We start from the raw sequence: 27,957 nt of genomic DNA, 5'->3' as shown, positions 1-27,957 counted from the left end.
GTTTTTTTTTCTTCAGACAAATTTCGACTTTTTAACTAGCCATTTTTGACGGAATTTTTTTATATCATTCGAAAGGTATTGTTGTCCTGAGCTCAAATTTGAAAAGGTATTTTACCTGTGATCATTTTTCAAAAAGTTACGGGGGTTTAAAGATTGCCATTTTGGCCAATTTAAGACATTTAACGCGCGATATATTTCGCGCTATTAACGCGTAAGCGGAGAGTTAATCCGTCTTAGAAATCGTTCCAAATTGGTTTAAGGAAGCTTATTTGCCTGCCATAATTGATTTGTTACAAAAAGCGAAATTTATCCTTTTGTACTTTATATGGCGTGTGGGGGGATGATTTTTATTTAAAAAATTCAAATTTTTGAAAAAAAATTTTCATTTTGGTTTATTACTTTAATTTTTTAATGATATTATTGCTCCATAAACTTTAATGGGCAGTCGGAACATTCAGGGCTTCGCCCTGATACGAGCAGTTTTGTTGTTGTAAGAATCGTTTTTACAAGTCAAACAATAGAATACAAAAAAGTATAGAGTATTTTGTGGAAAACGTGTTGAAATAAAACTTTCGGTACTCATCAAAGAGTAGTCTCGAGTGACATTACACTCTGTGTTTGTCACGCTACCAATATTTTCAGCCAGTTGGTTTCGAGCAACTTATTTAGTCTAAGATTAAACTCTCCTATTCTAACTTTCTGTAGTCTCAATAGCTTTGAGATTAGGTTGAAACCAACTTTGTTCAGAAATGTCTGAAAGATGGCCTGATTAGTTAAACTGATCACAGTATGTTTTATTGTTCCGATTTTCGATACCAAAGTAACGGAATATTTGTGTTCGGGGTGGGTTTTGTTTCTTCAGACAAATTTCGACTTTTTAACTAGCCATTTTTGACAGAATTTTTTAATATCATTCGAAAGCTATTGTTGCCCTGAGCTTAAGTTTGGAAAGATATTTTACCTGTGACCATTTTTCGTAAAGTTATGGGCGTTTAAAGATTGCCCTTTTTGCCAATTTGGAACAAGTAACGCGCGATATATTTCGCGCTATAACGCGTAAGCGGAGATTTAATCCGCCTTAGAAATCGTTCCAAATTGGTTCAAGAAATCTTATATGCCATAATTGATATAATAATAGGAGCAAAATTTATCTTTTTGTACTTTATATGGCGTGTGGGATGATGATTAAAAAAAAATCATTTCATTTTATTATACTTAATTTTTTTTGTTATTACTGCTCATGAAACCTCAAAAGGCAGTCGGAACATCCAGGGCTTCGCCCTGATATGAGCAGTCTTGTTTCGGATTTAGTTATGAATCATAATTGATTAGAACCAAATACAATTTCTTAATCAAAAGTTATGACAAACAATGCTCTTGCTAACATCATTTTAGAAAACTGGAGTATTGAAAGCTATTATTATTTGTTAGTTGCCGTATAATCAACTGATTCTTGAAGTTACGAGCCATCAGAAAAAACAAGCAATTGAAAAGGCGCTCAACGATATTTGATTTTGTTCCGACTTTCGTAACGAAAGTAACAGAATATTTGTGCTCGGGGTGGGTTTTAATTCTTCAGACAAATTTCGATTTTTTAACTAGCCAATTTTGACAAAAATATATTTATCATTCAAAAGGTAATGTTGTCTTGAGCTTGAATTTGAAAAGATATTTCACATGAGATCATTTTTTGTAAGTTTTTGGAGCTTAAAGATTGCCGTTTTGGCCAATTTTAGATAAAAGATCTGAGCTTGGTACAAAAGTGTTTCTTTAGATACGATGAATGAATGGCACATAAAAAGCGCATCATAAATACAATTCAAGTGGGAATCTATCGAATTAGTGCATGAGGGCGACAAATCGTAACACATGACGATTCGTAACAAGAAGGCGTTGGTAAGTAGAATACGCTTGCTTCGTATGAGAAGAATACTGCGCGTTATTCAGTGTTCGTAACTTAATCTAGTGTTACGAGTTGTCACCTCACTTCTAATTAGGATTTCACCACACATTTCTTCCCTCTCACCCCCACCCCCCTCCCCATTTACTTCTATTCACATACATCATGTTCATACATTAACCGAGACAGCTCGTAACAAAAGACAATTAACAAAGTTTAAGAGAAACGCAACTCGCAAGGTTTTGAAACAAGATAAAAACTTGTTGCGAGTTGTCGTGTTAATCCCAATTAAATTACTCACAATGTTAGTTCGAGAACAGAATTCAACTGAGTTAATGTTTTTAATAACACGATCCTTTTGTTTTCAGATATGGCGTCAAAAGGAGTTACTCATTTGCTTATGCGCCAGCTCGGGATAAATTGGTGGCCTTTATCATTGGAAAAGACCGCAGCGGACTAAATCGTCTAGAGCAGCAGTTACCTGGAGTGCAAGAGGTTTTTGTCCTACAGGAACAAGTACCAGAGGTTCCTGGTTATTTTGAGATCCACGTGACCGGAGAGAATAAGATGGCTTGCAATGAAGTTTGCGCGGAAGTAGAGAGAAAAATAGAAATATTCGAAATAAGAGATATTCGAACAGCATTCGATCACGCCAATTCAAGCTTCGATACAATTAGGCTGCGGAGATTTCGAAAAAAACTCCTCGGAGCTGGTAGTGGTTGGAAATGGAAAAAGCGAAGACGAGAACGAGCGAAATCTATTCGCTGTTTCTGAGTTTGTTCGGCTTCAACCAATTCCATTTCGCGAGGAAAGGGGTCACGAAAACTTTTTTGATTTCTCGGAGGAAAAAGTAGCCTCGTTTTTCGACCCATTGCTGAGTAGCATGCAACAATCCGCAAATACTGAACTGAGTTTTCGTATCCGACTTGGAAAAATTATTTTCAACGAAACAGATAAAGTTGTTGAGAAACAGATGAACGAAACAGATGAAATAAGTATTGAGAAAAAAAAGTTGGCTACCGAACAATTTCACCTGAAGCACAAACATGGCCTGAATGATAACTTTGTTCCTACTTTGAACCCCAATTTAAAACAAAGCTGTCTAATGAAATTGGAGCAGTTGCAGTTCAAAGATGTTTCGCAATTGAGTCCCGAACAGGGTATGATAGTAAGCTTCGCACGTTCAAGCGAAACTCGATCGAGAATGCGCATCGAAATAGACAAGGAGAGTACCTCGTGTCAGCTATCGCTAAGAAACTAGCTGGCTTTTGTAACATCACTGCGCTCAGCGAGGCACCTCTAGACTGGCCGGCAAGTTTAGTCCTCGAACACAAACAGCACGCCCCCAAGCATCTCCACCAGGTGCTCAACAGATGTTGGGACAGCTCCTCCGAGGACTCGTGGAAGCTTCCCGAAGGGACTGATGATTGGAACGTTTATAGTATAAAACGGATTTTGGAAACGAACTATTGGGAGAAGGAAGTTAAACCTGATGACTCAGACGAAGGGTGCACCGAATTACTGCAGCTTAGGGTGATCGCTACTTTTTTCTTACCCACTTCATAACCACATAAAAATTTATGATTTTAAAACTTTCTACTTTAAAGATAGAGCAAAGAACGGAGCAAGAGCTCGAACAAAAATTTTCGACTGAAATTGCAATATTTCAACATCAGTGTGTTGTGGAAGTTCAGTTAGGAGTCAATGGAGTTACTAAGCTTGCAGATTTTTTAGTATTTAAAGGCCGAAATACTAATTGAAGACCGACGTCCTAATTGACGCGACAATTCTGAAGATGGTTTAGGCTTGTGTTGTGATCGTCTTTATTTCATTAACTTATTTTATTTAACTGGTCTTATATGACCTTGTCTACCGCTAATGACCTCCATCGAAGTGAGCAAGCGTCAGTGTTATTGTGTCTTAGTTAGAAATAACACACATTTTAACTGAACTCAATTCTTTCTTTCCTATTATTTTAAGCTTAGTTTAGTTAGAGCATTAGTATATTTTATCATGGTTCAGTCATCTAAAAACAAATCTGGCATGAGCAAAGTCCCTCCATTCTGGCAAACGCATGCGATCGATCTTTTGGCCTAATGGGAAAATTGGAGGAATGTATTCCAATTGGCATTAATAGCCAAGATCTAGAAATTCGATCCAGAAAATTTAATAAATCCTTTAGACCTGCTACAACCAGAGATTCAACAATTAGAGGAAGAACATCATAACAAAACGAAAACGGCCGAAATGGATAAAATAGCCAGAAACGCAGAAGAAAGAAGAAGTTTCAGCGAAACCGAAAGCGCCAGTAATAAACTAGAAACAAAGACAATCAACGAATTGCGAATGCCAGAAGCAGGCAAGCAAATCCGCTCAGTGCTTTACTTAGCTCTCGGTAGCAAGGGTAAGAAAATTTTCTCACTAAAGTTCGAGAAGGTCAAAATCCTCCGCATGAATTTCGCTGAATTTTGAGATCTCGTATTCCAAGCTTTTATTCGAAAAACCCAATGTGGCAATCGAAGGCCATAAGCTGCTTAATAGACGTCAAAAAGACAGCTCAAACTTGAAAAAATTCTGAGGCGCTCTAGCGGAGATGGCTAAGAAATGCTATATTCCAGTGGAAAAGAGGAGTGGCTCCGCGAAATTTTTGTCAACAACATGAGGAACTATGAAAACCAAAGGAAATTTTTAATCGAAACCTTACCACCTCAAGAAGTTCTAAATGTCGGCTTAATAGATGAGAAGGCAATCTCTAATCACTTGACGATGACAAACAATTTTAAATCTTCTTATTCTGTACATAATAATACTGTGAATAAACATCAGACTTTTAACAAACAGGCACCAACTTTAGCAGTAGATAGTAGAAACTCAAGCATGAATTAGAAAAAAACTTGTGAAAGGACACCTTGCCGTCTGTCCGGTGAAGGACGCGATTCGTATCTTGTAATTTCAAAGGTCATTGTAGATACTGAATTTGTAGATAACGAATTTGTACATCCGAAATGTAGATACAAGTTTGTACTTCCGTCGGATAACCTGCTGTAAATAACCATGTACAGTAAGAAAGCTGCAATGTAAATAATTCATGGTCGGAGACATGACAAAGTGACAACGACGAATACTCATATTAAACGTGACAAAAAAATTTGAAATTACTAAATACCGGACTGAGAAGGGGAAATTTTCTTGCAACTAAATTTCCAGGTCGGTTCAGTAAGACCAGTAAGCTTTTTAAAAAGGAACGTATTACAACAACTTATATTACTTGACCCATACTTGAAAATCAACGCAGTCGATTGGGCTGCGAAAGATCTCTACTGTGGCTTACCAGACGACCCGATTTAGAACGTGGGCCAAATCATCGTACCAATCAGACTCAACGGATAGTCTTACGAGAAAACGGCCTTCTTTATCACCAATGGACATGAGCGAAACATTATAGGGAATGACAATCTATCCCATGTCGGGATTAAAGTCGAACAAAAAACTTTTCAACACTTTAAGAACAAATCGAATAAATCAATCAAAACATAAATTCCATCGGATCATACAAGAACGAAGAGAAACATTTTCAAAAAACTGAACCAATCATTAACAGAATTGACAAACAGAAAAACCAACTGAAATTTACCCATTTTGACCCTTTGAAATCAATTCATTTAAAAGGAAGAATGGTACCATTACACTTACCACCAGCGGTAAGCTAAGAACATGACAGACTAATTTCCGAAGGAAATTAACTGAAAAGCTAGAATCATGCGATGAAGATAGATTTATCAGGCCAGTGGTAATTATCTGCAAGAAGGATAATTCAACAAAACTGGCGTTGATCTAAAAGCTTATAAACATAGAAATCTTCAAAAAAGACAGAAGCCCAACATTCACGAAGTAGTAGATAACATTGCATCTCACCTTTCAGAAAAATGCGCCGGAGAAGTTTGGTTCACTGATCTAGACCTCGAAAACGCTTAGAGTCAATTAAACTTAGACGACTTCACAAGTAAACCTTGCAGTTTTACTATCGTAGTTGGAAACATTAGCAGTACATATCAGTTTTTAACGGGTTTTTATGGGCTTGGCGATATGCCAAATGAATTCCAAAGATTAATGGGCACAACCATTGGAAACATTCTTTTTACCAACCTTTATCTAAACTATAGATGAATTTGTTCCAAAGGAAACTTTAACGAAAACAATGCCATCGTCGAAAATATTTTATCGACCTTAGACAAGAATAGTTTCGCAGTCAAATGGCCGAAATTGAATTTAAAAAAAAAGAAAATTAACGGCTAGATTTCAAAATATCAAGATCAGGATTTATTTCGCTCTTTCGCTTGAAGATAAAACTTTAGCAATAAATTCCATCCCAATTTCTCGGAACTTGAAGGAATTGCGCTCTTTTTTTGAATCGACTAACGAATCCATGAAATTTGTACCAAAATTTGCATTGCTGGGAAGTCATTTTAGAACGCTAATAAAGAGGAAATTGATGCTGAATTGATTAGATGATCATACAATAGCCTACGAGAAAGTTAAATCAGAAATCGTTAATTTACCACAAAATATCTACTTCGACGTGAAACTGAGTAGAAAAAAAATCAGACGTCTCACAAAACGGTCTCGGCGCTACGCTTGAACAACTCCACGGGAACGACTACAGATCGGCTTCTTTCGTTGCTGGATTTCAAACCCCAACGAAGCGAACAACTCATCAAACGAACTCGAACTCCGCGATGCTGTTTGGGCTGTTAAACACTACAAATTTCACCTATACGGTTCGAATTTCTAAGTTGTAACAGATAATAAAGCTCTTTTTATCGGCCTTATGTTGTAATCATGGAAACAAGACTTGTCATAGCCCATTAACAAGCAAAACGGGTTGACAGACTTTTACCGTTTAATTTTTTCGATAAAATATAAATCAGGTAAAGATATGGGTTTTACAGGTTTAACCTTAAGAGTTCCAATTGGAAAACTTTTTCTACTCTTGAATTCTACTCTACTCTTGAATCGGATATAGAAAAAATAGACAAATACATCAACTCCTATCTGATTTGTCGAAAAATTTCAGTGACGTAAAACTACTTAATAGGATTATCGCATCAATTCTAAACTTAGTTCAAGATTGAAAATTTTCGACTTTGATTATTTTCGTTCCAAATTTTGTACCCATAAATCTTCTCCGTTGGGTTATTCAAAAAATAATTGTTCAAAAATTACCATCTCAAAATACTTTTTCATTTTTATTCTGTACATGCGAATAATCTAAAACCCCCTATAAAACCTAATTTTGCAAGTAATGTGGAATTTTAAATACTCTCTCAACATCCGATATCAATATAAAATTTGCTATAGAAACTATGTCTTCGGATCATTCTTCACTAGCAAGAAAAAACTGGGATTCTCTTAAATTGCCAAAACAAAACATTGGAGTTCAATAGCTTCTTTAAAAGTAAAATGATTACATGGCTTACTGAAGAAGATACATTTTATATTCCATGGTTAAAGCTCTAGAAAATGAAAAAGATTATTCAAACCACAAAATCAAGCTGTTATTTCAATTATTTTCATACAGACCCACATACTGTTAACGGATTACTTTACATGGACAACAAATTATGCCTACCCTTTGGCTTTAGAACAACCGCCATGAAACTTCTTCACCAAACTCATCCAGATCAATTCTGGATGAATTGATTTTGAGAATGTTTTGTTGGCTACATATCACGAGGATGAGTTATTTCTACGGAAATATTTGTACGGATTGTATGAAAGCAGCTGAAATCATTAAGCCCTTGTTTTCAGAAAACCATCCTTCTGACCTTAAGTTTGTTTTTGAAGAAATCGATGTAGATTTTCCAGGCTCTTTAGATCCATTAAATATATCTTGTTAGGTATAGATAGAATTTCAAAATTTTTATCAGCGAAAATTAGCTCAAGTACGTCCGCTAAAACAGTGATTGATTTTCTTATCGATTACTTTAACCTTCACGAATCCTAAATTTAATTCGGGTTAACCACGCCTCGTGTCTTACTTGGCCGATTTTATAACCTTTTGCGATTCAAATCATTGAAAATTATAATTTGTGCAGTAGCCGACCGCAGTTCCAGTTCCAACGGTATAGTAGAAAAACTTGTACATTGTACATACCGTTAAATCAAAGGTACAAACGACGTCTTCGGAATAACCTAAACCTTCTTTTATCGAATCGGTTTCTAAAACCATGTGAAGTTTACGGAGCACATACCAATCGAAAATAAACTTTATATTATTTGAAAAACACTTCCACAAAACACCGAACACTCTCTGGAAGACATTGATCAGTCAAATTAGTAATGATTTTTTAGACAACGGAAAATCAATTATGCCAAACTTAGTGCACAAAATTGGGCTTCTGATGACAGAGTAGAAGAAGTATATCTGGGCGCTCCAACGAACATTAAAAACCGTAACCCCAAAGAGAAAGGATACGACTCGGAGCTTAGCCCAACACAGACACAGAAAATTCCAGCGAAATTTACAACGAGACTTTCATTTTTTTTATATTAAAGAAAACTAATATACTTCAAAAGATCTTAAATCGAAGTAACGGGGAACCTCATTACCGACCTTTGGCTCTATTAATTCAACAGTGAAACTAGCAAGCGAGAAAATACTAAGAAATCATATATAGCTAATCGAAATAATTGTTCAAAACAACCTAAAGTTTTCAAAGGTAGTGCCACAGTTCCTAGTTTTAACCATTGTTATGAAGTAGGATCAAAGAAAAAAAATTGTGCGCGAGAACAAGACAAGCCGTGGCTATCTCTACATCGGATAACCTCACTAAGTTGCACAAACCACTGAAGATTGAGCTACAGAGCCCAGTTGTACTGAAATTGGACGACCAGAAATCCCGGTATACGAAATATCAGAGTCACCAGAACGTAAAAAACGAAATTCTTCTAGAACAAGACGAAAAGTCGGATGATAAATTTTTATGGTGAAAGGTTATATATAGATGTTGAAGGTGAAAGAGCTATAAAAACTGCAGGTAATCCGTTCATTTTCAGCGAGGACTCAATCAGAGATAGCATTTCGTAGAACGAGAGGGACTGCAGGGAAATCTTGGCTGCACAGTCAGTCGAACAGCCTAGCTCCATAATCTCACAAATTCCGACGGAAGTGATCCCCGAATCGAGAAATTTTAACGAGGAAGAAGTACGGGAGCTACTTACCTCCTTATCAACTTCTGTTGTAGAAACTTCCGATGATTTAGACATTGATTAGATAATGCGAAAAATAGATAATGAGAAAAGTTTCCGCAAGAAATTGACCCTATCTCAAAAAAATAAAACTCTTTAAAACTGTATTCTTCTTCATCTGATTTGTCATTTTTAAAAGTTTCGCTTGGGCAATTTTTGCATCTAAAACAAGAGAAAACCTCCAAATTCAGATCAAGCAAATTAACCATTGGTGCACTTAGTTAAATTCCCAAACATAAACTTCGAAACCAAAAAATTGATAGTCCGTCGAATTTCTTACATAAAACCATTTTGTGTTTGAATTTTTTTTTCACTCCCGCTATACAACATTGAGCGTTTAATTCAGGCACCTCTTACCTATTTTTAGATTTAAGCGAATAAATCCATCGGATAAATTTATAGTAATTTAAAATTTTGCAACCACAATAAGGATCAGTTATTTTGTACGTGTTTAGTTCAAACTTTTCCCAGATAGGGGAGGTGTTGTGATCGTCTTTATTTCATTAACTTGTTCAATTTTTTTTAATTGGTCTTATATGACCTTGTCTACCGCTAACGATCCTCATTGGAGTGAGTAAAAGTCAGTGTTATTGTGTCTTAGTTCACTCACTTCATTTGAACTCTATTCTTTACTTCTTATTATTTTAAGCTTAGTTTAGTTAGAGCATTAGTACATTTCATGGGTATGTGTAGTGAATCAATTCATATCGAACCGGTTTTTTGCTAAGGCATGCCAAGTTGGTCTGCACCCTGTTAAAATTGCAGTTGTAGGTTAACTATATAGTCTAAAGTACAGCTGATGGTGTGTACATTATTCTTACACCCTGAAAGAGTATGAAAAGTGAGGATGAAATAGAATTTAGAGTGAGATGGAAGGATGAAATTTTGAGAATGGTAAAGGAGTGATATCAGAGGGCGGATCGGGCATTTTGAAAGTTTTATTGAACATTTTTAGGCCGTCCAAATTGATTTTTCCGAGCTGTCCCAAAGCACAATAAAGACTTACGTTGAAACAATTTTTCTGCCCCGCTGGTATTACTTTACGACATCCATTTGCGGCCAATCGACCCTAAAAGTTTTCTATCGACCTTAAAAGGCGCCAAATTATACTATTTTTTTTTGGGATTGGAATACGCTCTGAAAATTGCAATTTTTCGGTCAAAATCCCTAGTTTTGCCTCCGGTGTAGAAAATTTTGTTGTCAATTAAGGGTTTTTTTTTACTGAAATTGCATAATGTCGACATCAGAGAATTGTGATAGTTTAGTCAAAGACCCTATTTTGAGGGATTGTGATGTTGATTTTCAAAAAGTAAATTTTCTTTAGGTCGACCGTCGACCTAAAAATTTTTTTTGAAAATCAAAATCACCCTCCCCCTTGACCCTCAAGAATAACCTAGATGCACGCTGATTGGCAGCAACTGGACTTTATAGCTATACATTATCATTTCTACTGCAGATGAGGATTGTGCGAATGATGACTGAAAAGGATAAGGACTGTCATGACTCAATCGCCATTGATATGAAAGTAATCCGATCGGAGCAAGAGGAGGCTGACGTCAATGAAAGGAGTGGGAGGAGCTACGCGAGAGAAGTGACGCTCGTCCGCCACTGGATCTGCAAACTGTTTCCCCCCTCCCATGAAGAATAGACAAACATGGCACTATGATTGAGCTTAGAACACATATTGTGTAAATAACAATTAAGAACTCCACAGATATATTAAGTGTAAATTAACAGACTGATCGCTAATCCGTGAAGTAAAATATTGAATCCTTATTCAGTTCAGAGACCTCATTTTTGGGCCTAGGAAATTAGACGATAAGAAAATTAGACGGATGCTACAAAAACGAAATTAGACGGAATTTTTTTTTTACAGATCTGGCATTTTAGACAAAAAAGCTATGAAAAGGAAAGGGCGAACAAAACTTTTTCTTAAAAGTCAAGTTTCACAAATACAAAAAGAACATAAAATGCCAATACCTATCGAAACAATTAGTTTAAATGAACAAAAAATGTCAAATCCGAATATTACAAGAGAATTTTGAATTGAATAAATTATGCATGGTTGACTTGTAAAAGTTTTGGCTACCGAAATTTTATCTGTTGTCTACAAACAATTATATTTTTTTGGCGCAATTTGTCTGCAAACAATTTTAATCTCTCACTTTCGTCTATTTTCTCACAATTGCAGTTTTGCAAAATCGTCTATATTCCTTTTAAGTACCTCCGTCTAATTTGCTTATCGTCTAATTTCTCAACCCCCCTCATTTTGTGTTTACTCAACTAATCTTTTGTACTTAACACACATTTTAATTGAACTCTATTCTTTACTTCTTAATATTTTAAGCACATTTTATGACAATTTTTCCAGAGACGTGTTAAACGCTAGTTTTACAAATGTGAAATTGTATGACCAGCGGTTTTTTGTCAACCCGTATTGATTGAGATAAAAATTGAAAAATTCATTCAATAGTATTACTTTGTGGTAAAGGTTTGTCATTTGATGCAGATAAACAATTGTTTACCTGCATCATATGGCAAACTTTTACCACATTGTTATACTATTGAATAAATTTTTCAATTTTTATCTCAATCAATACGGGTTGACAAAACCGCTGATCATACAATTTCACATTTGTGAAATTAGCGTTTCACACTTCTCTTGAAAATTGTCTGATAAACTTTACGACTAGCATTTATTCGCATTGTGTAATTGTGTGACTATAGAACTCTTTCGTTTGCATGAAATTGTGTGTATGAATTTTTTTTTGCGTTCAGTTCTAAACACAATAAGACTGTCCGTATCAGAGTAAAGCCCTGATTGCTCTGACTGCCTTTTAAGGTCTTTAAGATTTCGTTAAATGTAGTAAGAAACAAATTTGAGACTTTTTGTGTAAGTTTTGCTCCTAGTAACAAATGATTTATGGCAAATAAGCTTCCTTCAACCCATTTGGAATGATTTCTAAGACGGATTAAATCTCCGATTATGAGTTAATAGTGCTAAGCGTTAAGCGCGTTAAGCTTTAATTGTCTCAAAATAAACCCCATGTTTTTACAAAAAATGATCTCAGGTTAAATATCTCTTCCAAATTAAACTCAAGACAACGATACCTTTTGAATGATGAAAAAATATTCCGTCGAAAATGACTATTTAAAAATTCGAAATTTGTCTGAAGAAACAAATCCACCCTGAGCACAAATATTCTGATACTTTTGTTGCCAAAGTCGGAACAATAGCCAGAGGTTTTTTCATGTGAGAAAACCAACAGGTTGACTAACAGAAATCTCGCAGATTAACTGGTTTTGGAGAGTCGCCATGTGAATTAATGTTCCAATTTCGCACATAAATATTTCAAAAATTTGTAATTTTTGGTGTACGGCAAAAAGCTTCCTTTTTGAAAATTTGAGTCTATGTAAATCGCGGACTGAATTTAAATGTCTCTTACTATACAAAATTTTTAACAAATTTTTTTTTAGCTTCACACAAAACACACATTCTGATTTTGGTTGTTTTTGTGAAAAAGACTGTGCCCGGAATACGTAAGAGGCAAAAAACTTCCGATATTTGTTTGCTTGCGACTTGAAATGTTTTGCAAACAAAAAAGAACTAAAATTGAGCTCCCCAATTTTGGATTTGTTTTTTAAAAAAAAATTGCTAGTCACACATTTTCATACTAAGATATTGTATGACTAGCATTTTTCAACGAAAAAATGTGTTATCAATTTTTCGAGATTTTTAGTCTCCAAAATCAATTTTAAGACCATTTCATATATTTTATCAGTTATTAACGTCCTCAATTTTAGTTTATAAATTTTTAGTTGATGTGGAAGAATAGAATATTTTTGAAAAAAATGCTAGTCATACAATATTCATAGTATGAAATTGTATGACTAGCGTTTTCTCATTAGCTGCATTCGTGAAATTGTATAACTAGCGTTTTGTTTGCGAGGAGGTCAACCCAGGCATCTACTTGGACAATTACTGCTGAAATAAACTGTTCATAATGCATAAATTTGACGTCTAAAATGACAAGTTTAAATACAGTGACTCAGTCAGGCTTAAACACTGTCCCGGCCGGTTTGATTAATCAAGTATGGTCGAACATCTGAGAACACTTCTGCTCGGCACTTAGATCACGCACTAGTTTCATGGGGAACATTTATTTTAACTGCTTGTATTGGCAAAAAACGTTTGATAAATAATTAGTTTTTATGACCCGTGCAATCATGAGAAAAGATTTTTAGAGGATTTTAATCGATCATTTTCAATTGTCAAAAAACCATTACAACAGATTATAATACATTTTTGCTTTCAATTTAAGCGATTACTTTTTGATCTTAAAAAACCACAAAAATTGGTTTTTTGTCAATATCCACGATGAAACGTTAAATCTACTTTTTGCAAAAATAAAAACCATAAATTTTCTGGCCGAAAATGCAGAAAAAATTCAGTTTAAAGGTAAACTTCAGTTTTCCGACAAAACTACGCAAATTTCTGGACTTTCGCGAGTTTTGGGTTGGTTTTTGCCCTTCTGTCGGTCGGTTTAAGGTACACCAATCGGCTAGTAAGGTTGAAGTTATCTCATTATCGGCTGTAAGGCTGGAGTTTTCTCATAGTATTTTACTCCTAAAACAATAGATTGACATTGAATATATAAGAGCCGAAAATAACAAAATTTTAAAATGTTTGTTTTTATGGTGCTGTGTTCGAAAGTGCTTTGTTATGATAGATTTTAATTGGTCGGCCTAAATTGGATGTCATAAAATAATACCAAAAGAGGGACACTTTAGTTAGTGAGAGGGTCGAATCCCCTTATAATCCGAGCCTGTGTGCCAGACTCCTGAATAAATGGATAGAGTAAGACACAATATCTCCAAAGAAGTACGAGAAAAGATTTTTGCTTCTTGATAAAGGAATACCACGAGGATCATGCAGTGGATAAAACTGCGCAAGTTGACCATCTGGGCAAAATATTTAATATTAACAAACCATTGTTTTTAGTAAAATAATATCAAAACTGCCTAAATTATTCTAAATTTTCAAATTTTTTGGGAAAGAAAAGTTGCATTGGTCGCAAAATTTGGGTCAGTCGCGGACACTTTTCTGTTCGGGTTGTTTGCCTCGCGATGCAAGGTTTCGATTGACCCACACGACCAGTCATGTATGCGAGTTAAAAGTGCCAAGAAAATGAGTTTGACTTATTTTTGCTATTTGTTCTGACTATTTAAAAAATGCGAGGAACTTAGTTTTCGAGTGTGTTTCGAGTGCGTTTTTATGATTTTGTCTTTTTGTTTTTCACGCAAAAGCAGGTACCACATATAATTATGGAATGGGTCGAAAGATCTATCATATTAAAGCACTTTTGATTCGAACGACACTAAAAACTTTCAAAAAGTTGTCACAGTATCGAGAAAACAGGCTTAAAACTTTTGATTTTTAGTCAGAACTCGAGCAAATAAAGCTAGCGAGCAGGCTTACAATAGCTATTTTTGCTAAAATTAGGCCGTGAAAAATTAATTTTACTCAAGTAAAATTGTTTTTGGAGTTTTGCTAGCGCCATTTGGAAGTTGAAAACTTCAAAAATTCAAAACTTTTGCAAAAAACTTGATTTTTTTTGTTTGTTTTTATTGTTTTCTGCGTCATTTTTCTAAATGTTGCTTATTTTACTATGACTATCAAAAATTCCTAAGTTCCAGGTTTTCGTTCAGATTTTTTTATCACACCGCGCAGAAAAAACGACACTGATTTGAAAAAAAAACTTTTTTTTGTGTTTTTGTACACTATGGTCGGAGCATTCTGTGCTACTTGCGCAGTAACCAGCTATCCTCTTTTTCTGATATGCTTTTGTTTTTACATACTCTTGCAGTCAGATTTTTTTGTTTTAGTTAATCCAGAATGATTGAGAAGGTTGCTTCTTCTGTATGTCTAAGAGAAACCCAATCTAAACCCATTCTGTTTTTGAATTGATAGAGCAGCTTGGCTGGAATTTTGTCAATTTATCGGAAATATAATTAGACAAAATTATTATATGATATTTATTTTATAATTTACAGTAGATAGTCATCTCATGGCTCTCCTTCTTTCCTTCTCTTCTTTTGTAGCGAACTCTCCGATCAGTAGAATGTCCGAGTGGCCACTGGGTGGAACTCGACGTGTTTGTTTTTCCCCAATTGTGATCTACTTGCCATCGACATTGGAGCCCCCATAGAACTTCGGCCCATTGAGCCCATCATAGGCGAGGCTGACCTTCCAGGGGCCATGAAGTTCTTGCCCAAAGTGTGATGGTCTCCGAAAGGCTTCATGCCCCCTGCCCCTGCCCCTGCCCCCATGCCCTGGCCAGAGAGGGGTTTCGGGTAGTACTGCATGTAGCCAGAGGACTGAGCCAGGGCACTGGCCGGTCGCCCTCTGGCGGGAGGCATGGGGAGGGAGGGCTTGCCGGCCGCCGGGTGGGGACTGTATCCAGTTGGGTTGTTCCTGCCTGGCATCATCTGGTTGAATCTGGGCGGAGACGCGGCTGAGAACTGACTGGAATATGAAAAGGAGAACAAACTCAATTGATCGGCGCGCACTTTCCCATCTTTTTTTAAAAGGAGTAAAAGTTTTTAGTCGAGTTCAAAGAAAAAAACCGATTAATATAATAATAATAAATTGTTTCCAAACGATATCTAGTTACAAAGTTATTTATAAAAATTTATAAATACAAATTAGAATTGTTCGGGAGAACACCATTAAGCCAACAAGGCCCGTTTTCAGGTGTCTCATTAAGCGGAGAACAAAAAAAAGTACTTAAATTCTTTAATCCAATGCAATGCATTTTCTACCGGTAACCATTTTTTAAATGTAAAACCTCTTTATTCGCACCCACCTTTAAACCATTCTCTATAAAAAAAATTAATTTAGTTTTCTCAGGTAGTCTTTTCTACCCATAACTTAGAAACCAACAGAAACAAGTTCTACTTATTGATCAAAAAAGGTCTCAAAGCATGCCCAGTAAAATCGTATTTCCTTGAATGTAATTATCCAAAAATTTATGACTAAAACTATTTAATTGAAACCGAGAAGCCCTTTTCAAGAAATTGACCCAGGTGGGAAAAAAATTTATTACGAAGTTGAACATTTTTCTAATTTTAGGTGTAATCGACCCTCTGTTTAGTTTATTTCTGTTTATAGCTAACTTTTGATTTGTTTTTCGCTTTGAAAATATCACGTTCAATTCTTGCTCAGTAATAGAATATCTCAAGGTTTCAACTTGGCACTCTTTTCGAATAATTTTTCCGGTTAATTTCAGAACTTCGTAAGCAAACAATTCTCTTACGGTATATATTTAATTATCATGCGTTATTTCAGTGATTGAATCCAACCTGTGTTTATAAAAAATTATTCTGATTAGCCTTCTGATTTTCATTTCTAGTCCCAAGAGTTTGGTTTTGTCGGTATTTGCATAAACTAAAACTCCATATTGGATGATTGGTTGCACGTAACTTTTATACGCAAATATTAATTGCTGTCCAGTTAGAAGCTTTCTAAATTGAAAAAACACTCCACAGAATTGCAAAATTTTGTTGTTTACCTTATCAATATGCTGATGAAAATTCAATTTACAGTCAAGGAGAATTCCAAGATTTTTAAAACATTCAACATCTTCTATTTGGGTGTCATTTAAAAAATAATTTACTGGTCGTTCTTCAGTTTTTGTGCTCCAACAGTATCTCATGGTTTTGGTTTTTTTGACATTCAGTGTCAGTTTGTTCTTGTCTAACCAATCATTTACTTCAGGCAAAGCTGATCTATGTGCAAAAGCAATATAGTCTTTGTTGTTTGTGGATTTCAGAACAGTGTCATCAGCATACAAAAGTACCCCTGTGTTTTTGTGGCTATTTGTAGATCGTTTATGTATAATATGAACAAAAGTGGGCCAAGGATAGATCCTTGAGGTACACCAAAGGATACCAGTTTAAGTTCGGTCTTAAAAGAGTTAGTTTCAATGTACTGATAGCGATTGTCAAGGTAAGATTCCAATAGATTTAAGACAGGCCCTCTGAATCCCATTTGTTCCAATTTTATTAACAGACTAGAGTGATCAACTGTGTCAAAAGCCTTTGTTAGGTCTAAAAACGTATTCTGAACAGTTAGTTTTTTGTTCGATAATGATGTTGAAACTTCTTCCAACAAAGTAAGGATGGCGTCAACAGTGCTTCTATTTGATCTGAAGCCAAACTGAGTATTTCGGATGATTTTAAACTTGTCTACATATGATTGGGCTCGTTTAAAAATTATACGCTCAAAAATTTTGCCCAGAACTGGAAGAAGCGAAATTGGTCTATAGTCTGAGGGGTCATCGATGTCTCCCTCCTTGAAAATTGGAACAATTTTTGCAATTTTTAAACAATTTGGATAGATTCCTGAGGTTAGGCAGTCATTAAAAATTTCAGTCAAAGGGCCTGCTAGTATAGTTTTTAAATGCTTGACGATAACAGTGCTGATATCATAGCAATCTGTACTATATATATTTTTTAAACTTTCGATGACTTCAATGACTTCAATTAAATCAATTTTTTTCAAAACAACGATTGCTGCTGACGTTTAACATTATTTTCCATGCAGTTTGGTTTGCTCTGTGTGAGTCTGGCGCCAATATTTGCGAAGTATTCGTTAAAATGCTCAGCGTCCCCGTTAGATAGATTTAATGATTTAGATTTTTTCCCTTTACCACTCATTTCCTTAAAAGTTTCGAAAAAAGTTTTCGTTTTACAATTAGACTCAAGCATTAGTTTATTTTGATAGTTTTCTCGTTTTTTACGGATGATTAGGTTTTTGACAATTTTATTTTGGGAACTATACTTATTCCGGGCATCCGTTGTTTTAATATTCAAAAACTCCTGTCGTAACCGTAGCTTTTTTGCCGCTGCAATTTTTACTTCATTGTCAATCCATGGATGTCTTTCTGATTGTACTAGTAAACGCTTTGAAAAAAAAGTATCAACTGCCTTCATAAGGATCGAATTTATTTTTTGTAAAATCCTAGAAGACATTTGAGGGTCTTCGGGATTCCATAACTGCATACATTTGCCAATCTCATGTTGCAAATAAAAACTTAACTTCTCACTTATATCCCTTTTTTTCATCTTGTTTCAGTTTCTAGCAAAAGTTTTTTCAGTAAAAACGTCCTTTTTCAGAAAATTTAAAAAAAAAGAACACCAAAATGATCAGACACTGAACTTTTGATGGTTTTGGTTGAGAAACTTGATGTACAGAAAAATAAGTCAATCAAAGTGCTACGACGTTCTGTCACTCTTGTTGGGAGGCAACTCATTTTGTTTTCTAACATGCCATTTCCTATCATAATATCCTCAATTTTTTTCCGCTGTCGAGTTTAACAGAAAATTTACGTTGAAATCACCACAAACTATGTGATCAGTTTCAGGCCCTAGCGTTAATCCATCCAAATAATTTTGCAGGCTTTCGAAGGTAGCGTTGTTTAGAGAATTTGGTGGAATGAAAACACAGGTTACTACAATTTTCTGATTTATTTGTGTTTTTATGAGAACTGACAAGATTTGCATATTGTTATCTTTTCTTTGTTTTATTATCCTATGATCTGACCCAGTGTTAACATATATGCCAATACCTCCTCCTCGTTTAATTCTAGCGCAACTATAGAGAGGTTCGTATCCTTGAATTTGGAAAATATCATTGTCAGAGTTATTTTTGAGCCAGGTTTCATTTAAACAAATGATATCTGGACGTTGGGCCAACTGTTCTATTTCTAATTCAAATTCTTCAAAGTTTCGGGGCAGTGATCTGATGTTTTGTAAAAACACTGAAAAAGTTTTAGAATTTGTTTCCTCCATGTCTCTGTTAACCATATGTTCTGTGTACAGTATTATTCTCGCGTGGTTTCTTAACTAGTTGAAAATTTAACCAATTTTTGAAGATCAATGAGTTGTCAGAAATCAGAAGCCACCCAGGGCAGTGCGGAAATCGCACAAACTCTAGGTAGTTTCTCCTCCTTGTCTTAGGATATTCTTTTTATCGCACAAATATTCTTTTTCTTCGCAAAAATACAAATATTGCTAGCTTTCAGTTTTATACCCGTATAGGGTTCTTTAATTTCCCCTCCAATCCCTCGCCTCCTTCTTTTCCTTTTTCAGCTTATATAATTTTCGTTTTTCCTGACTTTTTCCATTTTATTTTCATTGTTTTCCTCATTTTCAGCATCTACAATTAAGGATCGCAAGAGCAGCGCGGAAATCACGCAAGCTCTGGGAACTAAAAGAGCAGGGTAAATTTTTTTTTGGGTTTTATTCTAGTTTTGTTTTAAAAGAAAATAAAACATAATTTAGTTTAAATAACCACAAAGCAGCGCGGAAATCGCACCAACTTATTATTGGTTTTTCTTTTTTAAAGGAGGACTTCTTGGATTGTTCTTCTTTATTAAGTATTAGAACAGCAGTGCGGAAATCACACAAACTGACCTAAGGTTTTGTTAGAGAATAATCATTTATTTGTTTGCTGATAATTCCTATGTTAAGAAAAATATGAAAACTAAACGCAATAAAAATATATTTAAGAAAGAAAAAAATTATACGATAAAAAATAGAAACAAAAATCGATTTTTGTCACTCGTATTATTGCTAATTTGTTGTCCGCCTAAGGGGAATAATAACAGAGAGTAATTCAACATGTTTTGTCACAAACATAACCACTCTGCAGTTCTAGAATAGCAGTTCATATGCTTTACAGTTTAACTCAATTCATTTTGTGTTTTTCTGTCAAAGTTTAACAGGCGGCACACATTATCCGTTCAAAATCCAATCAATGAGTTGGTTTTTTGTTTGCAGGGGATTCCCCTTCATTGTTGTCATGACGATAGTCGGTGTAGATTCGTTTTTTTCGCTTAACAGCATTAATCGTTTGCAATTCATCTCCTGCGTCAACTCGCATAAACTTTGTTTCGCCCCGACGATTTTCATCATGGACAAGCACTGATACGATGCAGTTATGAGTGGTAGTTATTTAGTCCATATCAGCGGCCGCTTTCTTAATTATTGCCTCTTGTTCAGGAAGACGTTCCGTAATATATATGTTACGCTTGTTTAAAATGTTTTTCTGATATTTCAGATTCCTCCTGGCCTTGTATACAGAGTGCTTATCGTCGAAGTATACAAACTTGCAAATGATAGTGGGCATATTATTTCCGTAATTTCCCATATACATGTGACAAGCTATAATTCCCCCTCGAGAAATGGTAACTTTCAGACTTGTCCTGAAAAAATCAATTATCGCATCCGTAACGTCATCTACTGCCCTTGCATCGAACGGCGGATTCCATACAAGCACACTATCCTTGCTAGTTTACCTTTCCTGAGCTCGCAGCCTGGTGTCTATGTTTAACTGCTTAAGTTTAAGACTCGTAATTTCACATTCTTGTTTTTCAACTTTTTCCCGCAAAAATAACAGTTCCGTTTCCATATTACTCACTTTTTATCTCCCGTATTTTTACTCACGAATACCTCTTGGGTTGCAGAAACCTGAAGCGGAGTTCCACTGTCGGTTTCCATCATAATAACAAATACTCAAATTGATAACAAAAAAAATCAAGGAAGAATCGCTTTTTTTAAAAACATCTGAAATAATTACTCAGTATGGGAAAATATCTGAGATATTTTGGTAACAATCAGGGCTTATCAATTTATCAAGGCTTCCGAATTTGCCGTAGTTTTGAATTTATTTGAGGCTTGATTCAATTTGAGGGATTAGATTCGTAATTTTGTCATTCAAATGTTTTATTGTTTGATCATTTCTTTGTCGTTTCGAAACACGCGAGAAAAAAAAACGTTTAGAACATTTGCAAGGTCAACCGACCGATTTCCAAGTTTGAAATATTGCATGTTTTCTGCTTCTATACAGTCATTTAAGTTTTCCCTGAAATGCGTTTAAATAAAACCTGAAAGTTTTATATAAAATGGGTTTTGTCGTTATACATCATGATTTCAATAATTTTTACCACACCAACTCCAGACGAACAGTTTGTACCCTGACTATCTAAATGATTGAGGAGGTTCAAATATGAAACTATCTAGATTGTACAAATCTAAAAGCCTAAAATACTAATAGACCACTTTAAAAACAAAGGCTGCTGGGATTTTTTTAACTTAAATTTCGAAATTCAAAATGGATTTTGCTTCCATCCAAATTGCAAGCACAAAGCAATTTAAAAACTGGACAGCATTGACCTTGGTTTGCTCAGAGGGGTGAGTCTTTTATAATTAATTTAGAGGCAACATCCAGCTTGAGTCGAGATGGTATCGGTATAAATCGTTGGTCTCGGCCCTGTGAAGTTTAAACATTGTCAGAAAAATGAGCACAAAGTTTCTAAGAAAACACGATTACTTTTAACAATGTAAATTCTAAGATAACTTACCACGACAAGGATTGGAAGAACAACTTACGAACTCTATACGAACATGCATCTTTGCAGTTACTTCTGTGGGCTCGGAAAATTGTATCATTTTGGCAAGCAATGTACAATAGATGAACGAAGGCCGGTGTTTATATTACAATATATATATATATATTATTACGAATATATATTACAATAGATTGCAGGTTTACTTTCCACGAAACAAAAAAGATCCCAAGTGTGAATCGAACACAGACCTCTGTACTGCGCGTTGCATGCGTTAGTCAGTAAACTAACGTCTCCACTGAAGCTAGAGGTACCTGTTTGATAATGTTTAAGAATAAGTACTCGGAAATGAGATATTTAAAAAGAAAGTTCAAATTATCAACAATTGTACTTTCTTAAGTCCATGGTTGATTCTTTTTTCAAAAGGACCGCAAACATATTTGTTTTTGCATGACAAGTCATTAAAACATCTAGATTCGATTATTTGCTTCATCTCAGAATTGACATGGTCGTTTTGGAGTAATCAAACGAAGTCCAAAACATGAGGCAAAAAGTCAAATATTGGACATTTCTCAGATTGTGGACTCCTTACTTAAATTGGGAGATTCCGCTTTTTGAAGGGATACGGCTGTGTTTTCGATTGAACCCTTTTTTTCTTGATTTGGCTGAGTATTTTTTGCGAACAGTCAGATAATTCCAAAGAGGCGATCAAATTTTCAAAAACTGTGCATTTTCTAAGGTCGTGACCGATTCATACTAAAAAGTTAGGACGTAGAATTTTACGAAGGGGAGGTTGCCAAAACAAGTTTTCCAATTGAGCACCTATTATCCCGGGTTGACGTCCATAAAAGAAAAATGCTTATCAAACAATTTCATATATGGCGACTATGGAAAAAATGCTTATCAAACATCTTTCATACAACATTTAAAAACTGTAATAAACGTTTTTAGAGAAACACTTCTGTTCTATTTCCATCTTTTGAATCTTTGTGCTCAATAAAAACATTATTTTAATTTTGGTCAAAAAATGTTCCATAAATTTTCATAAATGAAAATTTTATGATAAGCATTTTGCTATAGAAAAAATAAAAACCTTCAAATTTAATTTAACGATGTTTCTGGATTAATTTTGCATGAGTTAAAAAAACTTTGTTGAAAGATGAAAGAATGCATTTTGACTGTCAAAAACATGATTTTAATTTTGGTCAAAAAATGCTTATAATAAAATTTTCGTATAAGAAAATGGTGTGATATGCATTTTTTCATGCAAAAACACAAATTAGAGGTAAAAAAGTTTCTAATCCCTTTTTTGGTTGCAAACTTGCTTTTGTGCTCAAATACAAATTTTTGCGAAAAAATTTGGCCTGCAAAATTTGACTTTTTGTGTTTATAACATAGTCCAGGGTGAGTTTGTCCAAACATCCAAAATCACAAAAAAGTGTTTTTTTTGTGAACACGATTATGATTAAATTTTTAATTCATTTGCTAAGATAAAAATAAATTTGTAAAAAAAAACAGGCCTTTTTTTTCAACCACCAAAATTTTCAAATCAAGAATTATCTAGCCATATGCAAAAAGTTACAATTTTGGTATATAATTCCATGTGAAAGTGTAAAAACTAACGTAGGTGGCAAATGCAGTTTATCTGCGTGGTAACTGCCAGTTACACTCTGGGTTGTCTTATGTAAAAATTCCAGGGTTAGTGTTTCGGATGAAACACAAAAATTCAATACAAATATTTTTGGTATTTTCATTTATGGAAGAAATGCTTGTCATACAATTTCGTAGTATGAAAAAAATGCCTGTCATAATATTTCATAGTATGGAAAAAATGCTTATCATGCTAATTTCATGGTATTTTTTGGTCGATGAAATAGTATGATAAGTTTTTTTTTCATAATACGAAATAGTATGATAAGCACTTTTGTCAACCCGAGATATCACAGAAGTCAAGATAATTTTTGAGAAAAAAGGGGGAAAAAGAAATTTTTTGATGCCAGTAAAGGATTGATGTGAGTTTATTTTGTTAACTATCATCCACTTATGGTAAAAATTAACTGTGTTTTTCTTCCATTTGCGGTTTTTGAAAGGCATATTTGCTTGTCATTTGGCAAATGAGGTTGAACTTAATTGAAAAGTAAGCCTTTTGTGAAGATCTTTCATTCCTTTTTGTGAAGATTACAAAAAATTTTAATTACCAAAATTAGTTGTTTAAAAAAATCAAAACGCTTGCGATTATCAAAACTTTTACAGGTTATAAACTCTAGTAAACAAATACAAATCATTGTATTCCTAGCCTACAATGTTTTCAAATCGATTACAATTAATTAGAATCTGAAACGTTGCCAAAGTTTTGTCATATCAAAAAATAACATTACTTTTATCAAATCGATTTAATAATGCCAAACTTGATTTGTCTTGTCAACGTTTATTTTATCGGAACCTAAAGTCTTACCTTGACACAAGGTTTTGACACAAGGTTTTCACAGAGGCGCCTGAAAACAGGCTGCAAAGTTCCACGGCGTTCTCGCAATGAGATTTCGTTTGGTTGTAAATGTAGTTACAAAAGTAGTTACAAAAGTAGAAACTTTTACAATGAATGAAATCTATTTTGCAAGCAAGTTATTATTATTATTGTTATTACAAGGTTTTGACCCAGAAAATTCTTTTTTCGTTGAAAGAATGCCGCGGTAGGTTAAAAAAATTCTGCGAATGTGATCATAAAGTAAAATAACGTGCTGATTTTCTGAGTGAAAGAATTAAAGAATATGCTTCATGATTAAAAGTCAATGGAAAAAAAATTGAAGAAGAATTTTTTCTAATTTTGGAAAGCGTATTCGCTTGTCATTTGGCAAATGAGGTTGAACTTAATTGAAAAGTAAGCCTTTTGTGAAGATCTTTCATTCCTTTTTGTGAAGATTTTAAAAAATTTTAATTACCAAAATTAGTTGTTTAAAAAAAATCAAAACGCTTGCGATTATCAAAACTTTTACAGGTTATAAACTCTAGTAACCAAATACAAATCATTGTAATCCTAGTCTAAAATGATTTCAAATTGATTACAATTAATTAGAATCTGAAACGTTGCCGAAGTTTTGTCATTTCAAAAAATTACATTAGTTTTATCAAATCGATTTAATAATGCTAAACTTGATTTGTCTTGTCAACGTTTTTTTTATCGGAACCTAAAGTCTTACCTTGACACAAGGTTTTGACACAAGGTTTTCACAGAGGCGCCTGAAAACAGGCTGCAAAGTTCCACGGCGTTCTCGCAATGAGATTTCGTTTGGTTGTAAATGTAGTTACAAAAGTAGTTACAAAAGTAGAAACTTTTAGAAAGAATGAAATCTATTTTGCAAGCAAGTTTTTATTATTGTTGTTATTACAAGGTTTTGACCCAGAAATTTCTTTTTTCGTTGAAAGAATGCCGCGGTAGGTCAAAAAAGTTCTGCGAATGTGATCATAAAGTAAAATAACGTGCTGATTTTCTGAGTGAACGAATTGAAGAATATGCTTCATGATTAAAAGTCAATGGAAAAAAAATTGAAGAAGAAGTTTTTTTCTAATTTTGGAAAGCGTATTCGCTTGTCATTTGGCAAATGAGGTTGAACTTAATTGAAAAGTAAGCCTTTTGTGAAGATCTTTCATTCCTTTTTGTGAAGATTTTAGAAAATTTAAATTACCAAAATTAGTTGTTTTAAAAAAATTAGTTTCGTTTGGTTGTAAATGTAGTTACAAAAGTAGTTACAAAAGTAGAAACTTTTACAATGAATGAAATCTATTTTGCAAGCAAGTTATTATTATTATTGTTATTACAAGGTTTTGACCCAGAAAATTCTTTTTTCGTTGAAAGAATGCCGCGGTAGGTCAAAAAAATTCTGCGAATGTGATCATAAAGTAAAATAACGTGCTGATTTTCTGAGTGAAAGAATTAAAGAATATGCTTCATGATTAAAAGTCAATGGAAAAAAAATTGAAGAAGAATTTTTTTTCTAATTTTGGAAAGCGTATTCGCTTGTCATTTGGCAAATGAGGTTGAACTTAATTGAAAAGTAAGCCTTTTGTGAAGATCTTTCATTCCTTTTTGTGAAAATTTTAAAAAATTTTAATTACCAAAATTAGTTGTTTAAAAAAATCAAAACGCTTGCGATTATCAAAACTTTTACAGGTTATAAACTCTAGTAACCAAATACAAATCATTGTAATCCTAGTCTAAAATGATTTCAAATCGATTACAATTAATTAGAATCTGAAACGTTGCCGAAGTTTTGTCATTTCAAAAAATTACATTAGTTTTATCAAATCCATTTAATAATGCTAAACTTGATTTGTCTTGTCAACGTTTATTTTATCGGAACCTAAAGTCTTACCTTGACACAAGGTTTTGACACAAGGTTTTCACAGAGGCGCCTGAAAACAGGCTGCAAAGTTCCACGGCGTTCTCGCAATGAGATTTCGTTTGGTTGTAAATGTAGTTACAAAAGTAGTTACAAAAGTAGAAACTTTTACAATGAATGAAATCTATTTTGCAAGCAAGTTTTTATTATTGTTGTTATTACAAGGTTTTGACCCAGAAATTTCTTTTTTCGTTGAAAGAATGCCGCGGTAGGTCAAAAAAATTCTGCGAATGTGATCATAAAGTAAAATAACGTGCTGATTTTCTGAGTGAAAGAATTAAAGAATATGCTTCATGATTAAAAGTCAATGGAAAAAAAATTGAAGAAGAATTTTTTCTAATTTTGGAAAGCGTATTCGCTTGTCATTTGGCAAATGAGGTTGAACTTAATTGAAAAGTAAGCCTTTTGTGAAGATCTTTCATTCCTTTTTGTGAAGATTTTAAAAAATTTTAATTACCAAAATTAGTTGTTTAAAAAAAATCAAAACGCTTGCGATTATCAAAACTTTTACAGGTTATAAACTCTAGTAACCAAATACAAATCATTGTAATCCTAGTCTAAAATGATTTCAAATTGATTACAATTAATTAGAATCTGAAACGTTGCCGAAGTTTTGTCATTTCAAAAAATTACATTAGTTTTATCAAATCGATTTAATAATGCTAAACTTGATTTGTCTTGTCAACGTTTTTTTTATCGGAACCTAAAGTCTTACCTTGACACAAGGTTTTGACACAAGGTTTTCACAGAGGCGCCTGAAAACAGGCTGCAAAGTTCCACGGCGTTCTCGCAATGAGATTTCGTTTGGTTGTAAATGTAGTTACAAAAGTAGTTACAAAAGTAGAAACTTTTAGAAAGAATGAAATCTATTTTGCAAGCAAGTTTTTATTATTGTTGTTATTACAAGGTTTTGACCCAGAAATTTCTTTTTTCGTTGAAAGAATGCCGCGGTAGGTCAAAAAAGTTCTGCGAATGTGATCATAAAGTAAAATAACGTGCTGATTTTCTGAGTGAACGAATTGAAGAATATGCTTCATGATTAAAAGTCAATGGAAAAAAAATTGAAGAAGAAGTTTTTTTCTAATTTTGGAAAGCGTATTCGCTTGTCATTTGGCAAATGAGGTTGAACTTAATTGAAAAGTAAGCCTTTTGTGAAGATCTTTCATTCCTTTTTGTGAAGATTTTAGAAAATTTAAATTACCAAAATTAGTTGTTTAAAAAAAATTAGTTTCGTTTGGTTGTAAATGTAGTTACAAAAGTAGTTACAAAAGTAGAAACTTTTACAATGAATGAAATCTATTTTGCAAGCAAGTTATTATTATTATTGTTATTACAAGGTTTTGACCCAGAAAATTCTTTTTTCGTTGAAAGAATGCCGCGGTAGGTCAAAAAAATTCTGCGAATGTGATCATAAAGTAAAATAACGTGCTGATTTTCTGAGTGAAAGAATTAAAGAATATGCTTCATGATTAAAAGTCAATGGAAAAAAAATTGAAGAAGAATTTTTTTTCTAATTTTGGAAAGCGTATTCGCTTGTCATTTGGCAAATGAGGTTGAACTTAATTGAAAAGTAAGCCTTTTGTGAAGATCTTTCATTCCTTTTTGTGAAAATTTTAAAAAATTTTAATTACCAAAATTAGTTGTTTAAAAAAATCAAAACGCTTGCGATTATCAAAACTTTTACAGGTTATAAACTCTAGTAACCAAATACAAATCATTGTAATCCTAGTCTAAAATGATTTCAAATCGATTACAATTAATTAGAATCTGAAACGTTGCCGAAGTTTTGTCATTTCAAAAAATTACATTAGTTTTATCAAATCCATTTAATAATGCTAAACTTGATTTGTCTTGTCAACGTTTATTTTATCGGAACCTAAAGTCTTACCTTGACACAAGGTTTTGACACAAGGTTTTCACAGAGGCGCCTGAAAACAGGCTGCAAAGTTCCACGGCGTTCTCGCAATGAGATTTCGTTTGGTTGTAAATGTAGTTACAAAAG

At 34.0% G+C, this 27,957-nt stretch overlaps 1 protein-coding gene across 1 annotated transcript in view; it reads right to left on the bottom strand.

Moving 5' to 3' along the window:
• Positions 1 to 15,262: 15,262 nt before the first annotated feature.
• Positions 15,263 to 27,957, bottom strand: part of LOC134843831 (ATP-dependent RNA helicase A-like) — a 38,553-nt gene continuing 25,858 nt past the window's right edge. The window contains exon 3 of the mRNA XM_063860122.1: positions 15,263 to 15,674. Coding sequence (XP_063716192.1) covers positions 15,263 to 15,674 — 412 coding nt within the window. The remainder of the gene's footprint in view (positions 15,675 to 27,957) is intronic.

The sequence above is a fragment of the Symsagittifera roscoffensis genome, chromosome 4 (genome assembly GCF_963678635.1).
Source record: "Symsagittifera roscoffensis chromosome 4, txSymRosc1.1, whole genome shotgun sequence".
In the NCBI taxonomy this organism is placed as follows: Eukaryota; Metazoa; Xenacoelomorpha; order Acoela; family Convolutidae; genus Symsagittifera; species Symsagittifera roscoffensis.
This window is presented reverse-complemented; position numbering and strand designations above follow the sequence as displayed.